The following is a 14,793-nucleotide window of genomic DNA, read 5'->3' as shown; positions in this document are numbered from 1 at the left end:
GCACCAACCCTGTCAAGATAAAACTACTGTTTGTCTTATTGATAACAAATCCCTGAAAAGTCCAAAACCAACATAGATAACTTGGTTCCCAGTGTAAAATGTACAATTTAATTGTTTAACAAGTGCACGGCCATTTATCCAAACAGCTGGTCTTGAAATTGTGAATTTCTCAGGGACTATTTCAGTGGCGGACTGATACACAATGGTACTTGGGTTAGTATCTTAATTAGCGCTGCACGATTTGCAAGAACATCAAATTGCGATATATTTTTTCCTTTATTTACACTTATGTGATGTTTGTTTGGTCTTGTACCAAACAAACATTTCCCTTTGTGTTTAGAGAACATGATTTGTTGTGCAGGGCGTCTCTGTAGCAACACAACACTTATGGCACCAACAATCTACAACAACATTGTGACACATTTTACCAAAAAAACTGAAGCTTCTGCAATTTGCATATTGCATTTGTCCATATTGGAACCAGATGCATCGGGAGGATCAGGCCATTGTGTTTCATGTTAGTCTGACGTGTCGATTTCGAGCCTCACCCGCTTTAAAGAACTCGTCAGAACCAGTGAGATGAAAGTTTCACTTCTGAGGTAACGCGGCGACGGACGTGAGCCCCGTCTTCTCTTCTATCCATCGGTTGTAGTTGGTCACTCTGGTGTAAACTCCGGGTCTGAACTCTTTGGCGCAGCCGTCGCCCCAGCTGATGACTCCGAACTGGAAGAGCTTGTTGTCGACCTCGCACACCAGCGGCCCTCCAGAGTCTCCCTGTGGTTTCACAGAGACAGAGAGAGGCAGCGTTAAAGGAAATCAGAAAACTGTTCTGTGGAAGTCTGATCGAGTCCGAACACGTAGACATACCTCGCAGGCGTCCTGGCTCCAGTCCGGACGACCGGCACAAAACATGTTATCAGTGATCATCTTTCCATAATAGTCGTTGTGTTGACAGACTTCATCAGCGAGGAGGTTCACCTGGGCCTCTCTCAGGTACTGAGACCTGTACCACAGACCTGCAAGGAGAAAAGCTGTTAACACACTGTACCAGTCCTTGTATCTACCTGTAAGCACTACTACATCCATAACCTTTCATTTAATTCAAATAATGGTTGGATTTATAGTTGAATGAATGGTAGTAGGCCTACTGCAGCTTTAAATAGCCTATTCGGTTGATTCATCACTTTTCTTGTGAAATGGAAATGTCTAAACAACATCTGGATGGACCAGCAGGAAGTTTATTGCAGATGTTTACAGTCCTCAGAGGATGAATCACAATCACTTTACCGACCTTTCGTCCTGCAGCACATGGAACCAACTCAACTCTACTTGATTCTTGTACCAGGCACTGTCTATCATCAATGTGAACAATGGAGGAAACCAATGGAAAACCAATGGGAAACCAATGGAAAACCAATGGAAAACCAATGGGAAACCAATGGGAAACCAATGGAAAACCAATGGATAGCCATGTAGTTGGTTTGCAAGGTTCTGGACAAAGCTACAGTGAATTGTTGAACATCCCATTTCACACAGTCAAGACCCAACAGGGACCAATCTCTTGAGAAAGTACAAGGTTCGATCAAACTTTTGCTACTTTTGTTGGTCTGCATGAACTTGACCTCCACCCAAACACACTTTTTCTGTCTGTTCCAACCAGATATCACAACAGCGTTCAGGACGTTCCTCCTCACCGTGTTTTTCTTTCCCGTATCCAGCGATCTCACAGGTGACTCCAGGTTGGAGGTTCTGCAGAGCCGGCGGCAGACAGACGGTCCTCACCGAGCTGCTCTCCTCTGCGCACCGTCCCTGTTTGGCCTTCAGCTTCAGCAGCGCTGCAGGATGGTTATCACAGAGTTACTGATCTGATTAGGGATGTCCGATATTGGAAATCTGCCGATATCCGATAGCCGATTTTGTCCAGAACTAGAATTTCCGATACCGATATGCAGGCTTTTTCCCCAAAAAAACTAATAACCAACATACCTTCTGTCAGGAATTAACTCATTACTGTATGACTGTATGATATGTATGACCGTATGATAATCATGTAAAAAGCTATATTATTCCTCTTGATCATGTTAACTTATTTACATTGTACTACTTAATATGCATTTCTATAATCTTGTTTATATATTCAGGATGAATGATTTTATGTAATTTTTTGTATAAACACTGTATTGTTGGAATAAGTGTTTGATTTAATGTGGACCCCAGGAAGAATAGTCTGCATCATTATGTAGACTAATGGGGATCCAAAGAATACAATAAACAATAAACTCCATCTATTGTGATGCCCCACTGGATGCATTCCACAGATTAGCATTGTTTGGACTTTTATTGTGTGTCTGAATCAGTGACGGTAATAGTTAAGTAGCGAATTAAGTAGCGACGGTCCACCGCTACTTAATTCACTATATGAAGGCATTGTTATCGGGTTTTCATTATCGGCAGAAAAACCGATAACGATATGGACAGATATTACATTTTTAAGATAATATCGGCCGATATTATCGGACATCCCTAAATCTGATGAATGAGGCCATCAACAGTCACTAATCAGTGTTGCTTTTCTTGGATGTTTTAGTTTCAGCATCTGGTTTCTAAAGCAACTTGAACCAGTTCAGACACAAACAACCGCTCTTTAAAGGCTTGTTTCGTACCAATGTCGTTGTTGAAGTTGCCCTCACTGTTGTCGAACCCTTCGTGGATGATGATTTCTTCCACCTTGAACGTTTGCTCCACAGTCGGGTCGGTCTCGTTGATGGCGTTCTTGCCCAGGGTGACGGAGAAGCGACGCTGTTTTGTTTGGGAGCTGAAAAACACAGACGGACAAGAATCAGTCCAATCGTCGTCCTCCTTCTTCTCCTCTTCAGCACCTGCTGTGGCTACAGTCGATGACATCACTTCTTACCCTTCTGGGAAGCAGTGGGCGGCCGTGAGGACCCAGCAGGCGGAGATCAGACTGCCCCCGCAGCGGAAAACCTTCTCCTTTGATTTGCCGCGATAAAATATGGCAGCGACCCACGGGTGGGATTCCACAGTGGCAACTGTTCCACCCACGATCTTCATCTGCTTCCTCCTGCTGCGCTGGCCGCAGCTCAACTCTGCAGCTGGAGCAAACACGGGTCAAAACAATCAATGGAAAGAGCGTGGTGATAGGATCCAGTAAGAGTCGGGGTCTGGTTCCTGGACTTGGGAGCAGGTGGTGTTGTGTTGAAATCAGATCCCAAGTCTTTAACATGAACCCCAACCCTGATCAGATCTGGGCCCAGTTGTTTAAAGGGATAGCTCACCCAAAATTGAAATTTCTCATTATCTACTCATTATCTCCTCCCCCTCATGTGGACTAAGGGCTGGGAGAAGTTTCAGAGTCCTCCGTGGCTTCTCTGAGTTACAGGGGGTCTCGGCGTAGCAGTGCATGTCCATATAACGGTTGCAAATGGATACCAACTGTCTTCGTAACAAAAAGACACACCAAAAAACATCCATACCTCCATGCTGCTCGTATGTAATGTCCGTCTTGTATTGAAGCCCCGAAATGCGAAATTGTCCCGAAAAAATTTGAATAAGTCTATATTTCAAGCTTGTTTTGTAGTGGAAGCTTCTCGAAGCTCCTCTTCCCAGTTCGTCCAAATTTGACGAACCAGGAAGAGGAGCTTCGAGAAGATTCTGCTACAAAACAAGCTTGACAAACAAGCTTGCTATGCCGAGACCCCCTGTAACTCAGAGAAGCCACGGAGGACTCTGAAACTTCTCCCAGTCCTTAGTCGACATGAGGGTGAGTAGATAATGACAACTGGGATAAAAGTAAAGATGGATTACATGATCCTGGATGGTAAACCAAGGGATTTAAAAATCTGGATCATTTTGATTCAGATTAAACCTTTTGAACAACTGAACCTACTCTTCAGTGAAGTGGTGAACTCACCTGGTTGTGGCTCCGTGGGCACAGGTGAAGGATCTGGAACTGGAAGTGACGAGATCAGAGGTCAGAGTCTTTTTAGACACTATAATACAACATGTTATTGTCGATAATGGAAACAAACCTACAGGGATTGAAGCCACAGCGGGGAACGTCACAATACTCCCAGACCAGCTGCCGGTTCCTCCTGACGTAACACCACGGACGCCGTCTGAAGAGGAGATTCCTGTCGATGGAAAACATCAGATCCATCAAACAAAACGTCTTGCGAAAATTCAAAATCTTACCAAGAATATTTGTCTTATTTCTAGTCTAAATGAATCTAATTATACTTAAAATAGGACTAATCACATTTAAAAAGTAGTTTGTTTTTAGACACTTTTTTAATTTTTTCAAGCAAATTTTCCACTTTAAATAAGTAGAAAATCTGACAGTGGAGCAAGTTTTTCTTTCTTATTACAAGCACAAAAAACTTGCTTTCACTGGCAGATTTTTCTACTTATTTCAAGTGAAAATTGGTTTGAAACAAGTGAAAATTATCTAAAAACAAGTACATTTTTAGGTGATGAGTCTTATTTTAAGTGGAAAGAGATTAGTTTTGACTAGAAATGAGACATTTTGACAAGAAATAAGACTTGGAAATTTGAGTTTTTGCAGTGTATCTACGCAACCTTTTGCAAAAGTCTTGTTTGAAACGACTCAGCTAGAAACATTAAAAATTGAAAGGTAAAAGGGTTTGTAGAGTCCTTATTTTGATTATTGTCAATAAGTTTCTTGATTTATCACTAAATCATTTAAAAACCTATCAGTACAAATAATTACTTAAAAATTGATTAAATTAAAGACCTTTTAATCACATATAAGATTTGTTTTGGATGTTTTTCAGTCTTGATTTACACTTAAACCTCCAACTGTTTTATTTCAAAGGGATTAAAGCCAAAACTGATCAGTTTATTTACCTGCAGTGGTTGTGTCTCCCTCCATTGACGTCTGAAGACATGTATTTCTCCCTGGTTTCCAGATCCCATGACTCACATGTCCGTCCGCTCTCTGACTTGGACACGGAGCCTCTGTAGGTCAGTCCGATACCGTTGTAGCACTCAGGACCTTTAACTACACAGAAACACCAGAGGAGGGAATGCACAATCCTTAGATCAGAAAGTATTTGCCGTTGGGTGGAAACCTTATGTCTCAAACCATTCCTTTGTTATTGTAATTATTGGTGAAAAATAGCCAATCTGTAAGCTCACAATGTGTTGCAATGTGTTGAACTTATAGATCTGCTATTTTCACAACTTATGTGTGACACTGCCCAACAGCAATCTCCAATAGGCTACTTATTGACCTAAATTAATTTGTTATAAGACTATACTTTTTTTTACTTTTGACTAAAACTAGACTAAAACCTTTTTGAGTTTTCGTTGACTAAAACTGGACTATATGACATAGAAGTAACTAAAATTTGACTAAAACCAATAAGCATTTTAGTCCAAAAGACTAAGACTAAGACTAAATCTAACAACAACAACAATGAAATGCACTTTATTATGCTTTACGGTTCAGCTTCTCACCTTTCTCACAGCGGCGTCCTTCGAAACCATCGGTGCAAATACAAAACATGTGTTCACCACTGGACAGGGACGGGACAGAGGAGCCTCCGTTGAGACAGATGATCCAACCTGACGGAGGAGGACAGATGAAGTTCAGCCACATGCACACGGCAAAAACTCAAAATCTTTCCAAGAATATTTGTCTTATTTCTTGTCAAAATGTCTCAATTTTAGTCAAAACTAATCTCTTTCCACCTAAAATAAGACTCATCACCTAAAAATGTACTTGTTTTTAGACAGTTTTCACTCGTTTCAAGCTAATTTTCAATTGGAATAAGTAGAAAAATCTGCCAGTGAAAGCAAGTTTTTTGTGCTTGTAATAATAATAAGAAAGAAAAACTGCTCCACTGTGAGATTTTTCTACTTATTTCAAGTAAAAATATGCTTGAAAGAAGTAAAAAGTGTCTAAAAACAAGCTACTTTTTTAATGTGATGTGTCTTATTTTAAGTAGAATGAGATTTGCTTTGACTAGAAATTAAATTTTGACTAGAAATAAGACAAATATTCTTGGTAAGACTTTGAGTTTTTGCAGTGCAGCCTCAACTCCAAACACACAACACACACAACAACCAGACAAATGTAGAGTTTCTCACCTGAACTTTCAAACGTGGAGGAAAAGGAAGATGAAGACAAGGAGGAGGACGAGGACGAGGAGGAGAAGGAGGTTGAAACAGAAATGTCCTCCCAGTCTCTGTCTCTCAATGAGCCCTGAAAGAGTAAAATAATGATAATAAAAGTCAGATTATCTCTCGTGAGCCTGAATGCAGCATTTGAGATAAACCAACTCCTCACAGCTTCAGCCGTCGACAGGAGAAGAACCATCAGGGTCCAGAGGAAAACACCAGCGCTGTTCGTCGTCTTCATGTTGCAAACGCACAAACACACACAATGAAACCCAAACACTCTGTGCATGAACGAGCCTGCAGAGCTGAGGGAAACATCCTCGGGCTTTATCCTGTTTCTGAGCGGAGAGGAGGAGGAGGAGGAGGAGGAGAGAGGGGGGGGGTGTGATTGGCTGACAGTCGATTTGATGTGTGAAGAAATAGTGAAGTAGTGAGTCAGTGTTTAATCCACATCAGTGAATCTCAGGAAGTGAAAACCCACACACACACACACACACACACACGCGAGTCTTCGACCTGCAGCTGTTTTCACACGGTGAATTTAACAGATTCTGCATCGCCGAAGTGAATCTGGATCAGAGATGAAATGAGTTAAGTTCTCAAAATATCTCCATGACGATCTGGAAATAATGAAGTGATGCAGTGCAGTGCAGCCTCCTCCTCCTCCTCCTCCTCGTCTTCATCATCATCTTCCTCCTCCTCTTCATCATCATCGTCCTCGTCCTCCTCCTCCACACCCAGTGACTCCACAGCAGCATCTGTTGGGAAACTGATACTGGTGCAAGGAATGACCCACGGAAGAAGTGTCAGTCAGTCATCCATGGGTGTGTCACAGGTGTCCATGGTGTTCAGGTGTTATTCACTAAATCTGGACTTTTCCAGTTTGGTTTAGTTTAGTTTATTAGTTTATTAAGAGACAGTGTGCAATTACATTAATCATTTGCAGAAAACAACGAGGAGATGGTTGCACCAGATTTAGCTCACAGCTAATTTCCATCTGTAGATTTATTTAGAAACAAAAAGTAATGATAATAATAATTTAAAAAAAAAAACATTGTTGCTGCTTTTCTCTTTCCATTTTAATCTGATGTTACATACAGTTTTTATGTCAGTGTTATTTTTTATTTATTTATTTTTTAGTCAAGTATAAATTATAATTTCAAAAACTGCCCTAACTAATTTTCTTTGCCATTAGATTGACATGAAAAAATGACATGAAATGAAATGATCAAGTATAAATAATTGTTAATAATAAAGAAATGAATGAATTAAAGAATTGATACGACTGGATGAATGAATGAAAATATAAATCTTTTTGGAAATGTTATTTCTGTTTTTATATTTGTATGTAGGCTGTATGTATATAAAGTGGAAACAATTTTCCTGAAAAGGAGAAATCTATCTATCTATCTATCTATCTATCTATCTATCTATCTATCTATCTATCTATCTATCTATCTATCTATCTATCTATCTAGTTTTCCTTTTTCTTTTTCAAGACAATAAGTTGTTCCTCATACCATCTTAAAAAAGGAAACTAAACTAAATACTACATTCGGACATAATAAACTTCCACAATCTATCTATCTATCTATCTATCTATCTATCTATCTATCTATCTATCTATCTATCTATCTATCTATCTATCTATCTATCTATCTATCTATCTAGTTTTCCTTTTTCTTTTTCAAGACAATAAGTTGTTCCTCATACCATCTTAAAAAAGAAAAAAGGAAACTAAACTAAATACTACATTCGGACATAATAAACTTCCACAATCTATCTATCTATCTATCTATCTATCTATCTATCTATCTATCTATCTATCTATCTATCTATCTATCTATTTCTTATACTATTTTTTTTATTTGTTTATTTTTCGTCCTTTAGGAACCAAACTATTCTTTGATTCAGTTATTAGTCATTGGATTAAACTGTGGCAGCATCATTAAATTGTGACCCATTTTATAAGTAGGCTAAATGAATTGCAACACGATGAGTTCATGACCTATTCATAAAATCGGTCAAAACACTTTGATCCTTTGGTCAGTTTCAGTCAAGAGACTAATGTGAAGACGCGTCACAGTTAGGGCTCAGTCACTTAAACAAACAGCAGGTAACAACACGCACACACACGCACACACACGTACATACACACCTGATTAGGATCCCGGAAGTGGCCGAGTTTGGATCCTGCTTGGTAGATGAGACGTTAAAGTCCCGTCGGAATTTTTCTGTTGAGCACAGAGAGACACAGAATTAGCAACATCAATGAGAAAGTTTACTTTATCCGTCTTTAACATGTTTCTACGTTTCTAGCGTAGTTAGTTATTTGATTTTTCTCTGTCATTTTATTTGCTTGTGTTAGAAATATTTAGCTAGCCTATTTGTTGTGTCAACTTGTTTGAATTTGGATGCCCCATGTTAAACCATTTGTAAGTTTTGAATCGAGATAGCCTAAGTTACATGTATGTTTATGTAGGCTACAAGAGGTAAAGCTAGCATAAGATAACAAGACATAAACACAGTCAGCATGAGCTTGTTGTGGTGCTGATTGATAAAGACGTGTGTCAAAGTTTACGGACGGATATTAAAACTGAAATAAAATCACAGAGAATATAATAACAACAACAGTGTAGGCTAGCCTATATTTATATTTCCCGTCTTTTTAAATGGTTTTAAGTCTGTAAAAACGACAGCAGGAGTCTCAGTGGAGCTAAAACACACATGAGGTGGTAGTTTCCGAGCGGCCCCTGAACGCGTCAGAGCGCAGAGCGGCGGATGAGGAGATTATCCTCCTTCACGGCGGAGACCAAAACCACCGGCAGCAGGGAGGAGGAACCGGGACAGAAACATGGGAAACACCGACACCAAACTGCACTTCAGGAAGGCGGTGATCCAGCTCACCACCAAGACTCAGGTCCGTGCTTTTATTTATTTATTTTTTCCCCCCCACAATAAAAGAAAGAAAGAAAAGAAAACACAAACGGAGCTAGACGCGTCGCTTGTGCGTGTGGGCTTTAAATTGAGGCTGGGGAGGGAAAGTTGGTGCCAGATGGCAGCTTGTTGTGAAGCCCTGATGACACAAAGTGCAGAGAAAAACAAGGAAAACACTGAAATCTGCTCGGAAATGATGAGTTTTACACTAAATACTCGTTTATTTCCTGGAATATTTCTGTTTTTGTTGATATTTGATCACTTTAAGAAGCTGGAGACGTTAAATTCAGGCCTAACATTATCAATTCCTGCTCATTTTTTTTATTAAATTATCCTGAAATAACTTTAACATGAAACATTTGATGTGAAAACAACTGAATTTGACGTGTCTTTGAACAGGCAGCAGCAATGTGGTGGCAGCAGGTGCATTTAAGGTGGAACTGAGGAGATGTTATCAGCAGCCTGAGTCAGTCAGTCAGTGCTGCATGTGGGTTAGTTAGACCTGCAACTAATAGTTGATTAATCAATCAGTTTATCGACAGCAAAGTGAAAAGAGTTGGGTGTTTTTTTTTCAAGCAGGAATATTCAACATTTAATATTTTACAGTGATAAAGAGCAGAGGGATTGATGACAGTTGATGACATCAGTTTGGTGTTTGTCTTAATGGTCATTTTTACTGTTCTCTGATATTTAACCAGCAAACAGTGACTCAGATGTTTGGAGAAGGCGATCAATTGATTAATCAATAATGAAAATATTCCATTATTTGCAGCCTTTAGGTGCTGACCTCCATATCTGACTGTTTTAGAGCTGAAATGGTGAAACACTGAATCGAGGAGTCGATCAATAGTAAATTTTGATCATATATTGATTGTTTTGATCAGGTTTCAAGCAAAAATGTTTTTAAAAACTGTCAATTCACAGCAAATCCACATTAAAAGGTTGCACTTTAACTTTATTAGTGCATGATGTTGTGTTTGTTTCGGATCTGCTGCCTTCACTGACCGCAGGACATTTGTCTCCCAGAATTTATTTACTGATATATTGAACTCCAGTCTTTCCTGTCAGAGAAACGTTTCCTTCTCCAAACCAAAACACATCCATCCTCAACACTGGACATCTGGCAAAGTTTCTTTTGTTTTCAACCTGCTTTAAACGTCACGTGTCCTCTCAGCTGATCCAGATGTTGCTTTGCAGGCTGCAGATGTTTCCATGTCGATGCTGTTTGTGCTGCATCAACAGCAGCAGTGATGTTATCTTATCTTCCACTGTCCATCTTAACTGTCATAACGTAATGACAATTTACATTTATTTTTAATTAGTGCAGGATAAGTTCAATTAATGAAGTTTTGAGTTTGTCGTTTTTCTATTTTCTTAAATTAAAGACAGAAAAAACGCGAGAAAAAGCTCATTTCAGTTTCTCTTTCTGATGTTTTTACCTGTTTTTACACTAAAACTCAACAGAAGATGGAGTTTCTAAACATTTGCAAACACATGTAAACACACACACAATGATCTCTCTGTGTGTGTGTCTTCTCCCGCAGCCCGTCGAGGCCACAGACGACCTGTTCTGGGACCAGTTCTGGGTGGACGCCTCCACCACGGCCCAGGACGTCTTCACCCTGGTGCCGGCGGCCGAGATCCGAGCGGTCAGAGAGGAGTCTCCGTCCAACCTGGCAACCCTCTGCTACAAGGTGAGCTGCTGCAGTTTGGTCCCGGAGACGGTCCGAGTCGCAGGAATGTTGCTGCTGTTGTTTGTTGTTCCCACAGTCTGAGAGCGAAACACGTCAGTTTGTGAGAAGGTCAAAGGTCGCAGACATTTTTTAAGACAAAGTGAAAGAAAAAAACACAAAAACCAGTCATGTTCTGAACCTGGATCAAGTTAACCAGTGGAAGTCACAACATCCTGGCGGCTAAACGTGACAGTGTTCAAACTGTCCAATCAATCACAGGGTTAATAATTCAGAAAGTTGATAATTGTTAATTTTTTATTAGGCAAAAACACCCAAATTTATATTTTTGCTCTATTAAAAAAGTCACGTGTTGCCTTGAACGCACCATTGCTGCTGCTGCTGCTGCTGCTGCTGTTGCATGAATGAAATCCAGGATTTTGCAGAGAAACATGTTTAAATGACTCAAGATGCTGTTTTAGTGTAAACAAACTGTTTTTTAATGAGAAAAGATAAAACTTTATTGTCCATTAGAATTGAAAATGCATCGACAACACAGTAAATACACAAACAAACAGCTCAACACTGCTCTGAATATATGATTCATCTAATGGTGTTTAGTTATGGGTTAGGGTTAGGGTTCTTTTCCACCTCCTGCAAGCTATTTTTAGAACGGCGGAGCAGAGCGGCAAGCTGCTCAGAGCTACGCTACAGAGGCTCATGGGATTTCTTGGTTTCCCTCATCAAACTCATCAAATACACAATCCAACAACTCCAAAACGCTCTGGTGGACAAGTTGTGACCTGCACATTCACCACGCTATGAGGTAATGACGGAACGTTACGAGGTAAATTCATGCAAAACCGCTGATGCGCGTTGCCTTCAGGGACAGTTTTTCATCAAGCAGTCTCTGCATTTACCTCTAAAACAACTCTGTCTCTTAACGTTCCATTATTATCTCATAGCGTGGTGAATGTGCAGGTCACAACTTGTCCACCAGAGCGTTTTGGAGTTGTTGGATTGTGTATTTGATGAGTTTGATGAGGGAAACCAAGAAATCCCATTAGCCTCCGTAGCGTAGCTCTGAGCAGCTCGCGGCTCTGCTCCGCCGTTCTAAAAATAGCTTGCACCGACAATTAAAGGTAACAAACCTACTACTATGACTATAGGGATTATGGCAATGGGCCAATTTGCCAAAATGTTGAACTATCCCTTTAAACTAATTTATGTCTTATGTTTATTTCTGCACTTTTGGTAAAAGTCACATCACCTCAGTGTGAAACTAATTTAACTCCGCTTTAAAGAGCATCGGTGTTTCTTCACAGTCTCGTGTCGTACGTGTGCGTTTGTTTCGTCCGCCAGGCGGTGGAGCGGTTGGTCCAGGGCGCCGACTCCGGCTGCCCCTCGGAGAGAGAGAGACAGGTCGTCCTGAACTGCACCCGCCTCCTCACCCGCATCCTGCCCTACATCTTCGAGGACGCCGACTGGAGGGGCTTCTTCTGGTCCACGGTGCCCGGCGCCGGGCGAGCCAGGGTGAGTGACAGGAAGTGGTCAATTCAATTCAAATGGCTTCATAGAGAGCTGAAGCGGAAGCAGGAAGTAACGTCGCCATGGGACCTCAACTCGGAAAAAGTCTCCATGTAAGTGAACGGGAGTCAAAGTTTTATTTCGTGATCCGATTGAATTGTGCCATGAGAAAAAAATATGACCTCTACCTTTAAAACATCACGTTTCATCCCGAGAAATCAGCAGTTTGTTGTAAACCTATTGTAAAATAAAATTCAGAAGAATCCGTAACCAGAAAGACTACAAGTCGCGTAGGTGACGTCACCACATGCCGCCCTTTTCCGTGTCGGTTGGTGACGTATTTTTTGTGGGACACAGATCTGTCGTCCTAGAGCGTCTTCACACTAAATACATTCTTCTGTTGCCGTTTTACGATAAACTGCTGATTTCTCGGCATGAAACGTGATGTTTTAAACAGGTAGAGGTCATATTTTTTTCTCATGGCGCAATTCAAACGGATCACGAAATAAAACTTTGACTCCCGTTCATTTACATGGGAGACTTTTTCGGAGTTGAGGACCCATGGGGCCGTTACTTCCTGCTTCTGCTTCGGCTCTCTATTGGCATGACATACATTGTACCTATTATTGCCAAAGCAAGCGTTTGGAATTAAAAAATAATCATCGTAACAATTAAAGAAAACAACATCTACAGTATAGTGTTGTCAGTCTATGGCAGCAGAAACACAGGCTGCTGCTAATTTATTATTATTTGATTCTTCCCCTAGTACGATGGGCAGTTTTTCCTCATCTGATAGTTTAAAAAAAAAACCTTTCGTTATTGATTCAAATTTTTGGAAATATGTTTCTCTGATATTTATATATTTGTCACATTTGGTGAGGAAGTGTAGCTAATTGTGTTTCTGGTTGACTAAGGCTGCAGTCTGTCTCTCAGTCTGTTGGATTAAACGGTTTCACACTGAAGCTGCTGAGAGAGAATCTGCTGCTGCGAGTCGACTAATGAGAAAGGAATGTTCTCAGGAAGAGTTTCTACAAGTTAGATTACAAAACTCTGTGTGGGCGCCCATGTTTTATTAGCTTTCAGTATTTACAGTTAAACCTTGACGCTGTGTCTGTCCTCATCTTCCTTCATTAGATAAATCACAGTTTTAATTCTTCTCATAGACAGGAAGACATTCACTCTTTGTTATTTACTGACATTAACCTGAATGTCTCACTAGTCTGACAAAAACAGACTAGAGAGGACTAGTCCGACCGACGCGTTATGAACTGATGAAGATAAGATATTGGATAAGAGGCCAAACGTCTTCCTAGACAAATACAAGTCCAGTTGCCTTCGATTCAGTTTGTTGCCAAGAGATAACTCTCTCAGTGTTGTTTCCAGCTGCAGCGACAGATGTGACATGTATATAATACAGTGAAGATTAAAATATAAAGAATACAAATGACAACAACAACAGGAAAGAAGATAACAAGAATAAGAGTGGGAATAAGAGACTGGTTTTTAAAGTCAGCCACATGAGATTTAAAGTTTAGGATGAACAAGTTTCTCACAAAAGCAAACCTTTTATTTGTTTTGAGAGATTCATTGAGCAGCATTAACACCCTGAATGCTGAAAATGACAATAACATAGTATTGTATTTCTGCTTTAATGACTGGATCCAAGTCCATTCAGTCACAGGGTTGATCATTCAGAAAGAAAGACAGAGGTTAACAGGTAAAAACAACCTAAATTAATATATATAAATAATAGAAATAGCTATTATGACTTCAGTCTCAGCAGGTTTTCAGTCTGTATGAATCTCACTGCTGCTGCTTTTGCTGATGCAAGAATGAAGTCCAGGATTTTGCAGAGAAACATGTTTAAACGGCTCAAAATGCTGTTTTAGGTTAAAATAAAAACTGTTCATTCATGAGAAGATACAATTCTATTGTTCTTTAGGATTTAAATTTGCATTGACGTAGAAACTGCGTTTATTTTGCGGGATTCAACGAGCAGCCGACTAGACAGAGGAGCGTTGGGTTGAATCTGTCGGTCTGATGAACAGTGATGCTGCTCTGATGTGGAGGATCTGATCTGTAACGTGAGACTGTTGCTGTCGATGCTGTTGATCTCTGTTCAGAGTCGACCACCACACCTCCCCCCTCCTCTTCTCCCTCCTCTTCTCCCTCCTCTTCTCCCTCCTCTTCTCCCTCCTCTCTCCCCCTGCCCTGACGGCTGCTGGTTCTCTGGTTACCTGGTCGTCGGGGGACCGCGGTCCAAACACTACCCATATTGTATTCCCCTCCTCCTCCTCCCGGCCAGCGGTTGAATTAAGGAGGGATTGAATGTCCGTTAATTAAAGTGTGGGACTGAGGTAAAAGGCAGAGCTGCAGCGCTGGGAACCGGCTGAATTAATCACATTAATCCGCTCTGTCGCAACTGTCATGGAGCAGAAACTGTGTTTTTTAAAAACCTCTCAGTCAGATGTATAAAATACCCTGTTTGGTAACACTTTAC

At 40.5% G+C, this 14,793-nt stretch overlaps 2 protein-coding genes across 2 annotated transcripts in view; one reads left to right on the top strand and one right to left on the bottom strand.

Annotated features, from left to right (window-relative positions):
* Nucleotides 1-424: 424 nt before the first annotated feature.
* LOC146967165 (urokinase-type plasminogen activator-like) lies at nt 425-6,452 on the bottom strand. The gene is made up of 11 exons (XM_085760895.1): nt 6,329-6,452; nt 6,130-6,244; nt 5,497-5,604; nt 4,885-5,038; nt 4,054-4,151; nt 3,932-3,970; nt 2,915-3,113; nt 2,664-2,815; nt 1,695-1,835; nt 868-1,016; nt 425-774 (listed from the first exon to the last, which is right to left on the bottom strand). The coding sequence occupies exons 1-11, from the start codon at nt 6,446-6,448 to the stop codon at nt 589-591; spliced, it is 1,461 nt and encodes a 486-aa protein (XP_085617021.1). The 5' UTR covers nt 6,449-6,452; the 3' UTR covers nt 425-588.
* Nucleotides 6,453-8,922: 2,470 nt separating this feature from the next.
* The window catches only part of LOC146967164 (protein HID1-like), a 26,953-nt gene continuing 21,082 nt past the window's right edge, over nt 8,923-14,793 (top strand). The window contains exons 1-3 of the mRNA XM_085761500.1: nt 8,923-9,079; nt 10,641-10,790; nt 12,129-12,299. Coding sequence (XP_085617626.1) covers nt 9,014-9,079; nt 10,641-10,790; nt 12,129-12,299 — 387 coding nt within the window. The 5' untranslated portion in view covers nt 8,923-9,013. The remainder of the gene's footprint in view (nt 9,080-10,640; nt 10,791-12,128; nt 12,300-14,793) is intronic.

The sequence above is a fragment of the Trachurus japonicus genome, chromosome 19 (genome assembly GCF_045865225.1).
Source record: "Trachurus japonicus isolate A0001 chromosome 19, Traja_1.0".
NCBI lineage: Eukaryota > Metazoa > Chordata > Actinopteri > Carangiformes > Carangidae > Trachurus > Trachurus japonicus.
Note: the sequence above shows the minus strand (reverse complement) of the source record. Positions and strands in the feature narration are given on the sequence as shown.

Excerpts from the sequence above, each read along its gene's own strand:
- LOC146967165 (XM_085760895.1), bottom strand. The coding sequence starts at position 6,448 with ATGCACAGAGTGTTTGGGTTTCATTGTGTGTGTTTGTGCGTTTGCAAC. Across the intron at positions 5,605-6,129 it reads CTCCACGTTTGAAAGTTCAG|GTTGGATCATCTGTCTCAAC; the intron begins GTGAGAAACTCT and ends CTCCTCCGTCAG. Across the intron at positions 3,114-3,931 it reads GCCCACGGAGCCACAACCAG|CTGCAGAGTTGAGCTGCGGC; the intron begins GTGAGTTCACCA and ends TGTTTGCTCCAG.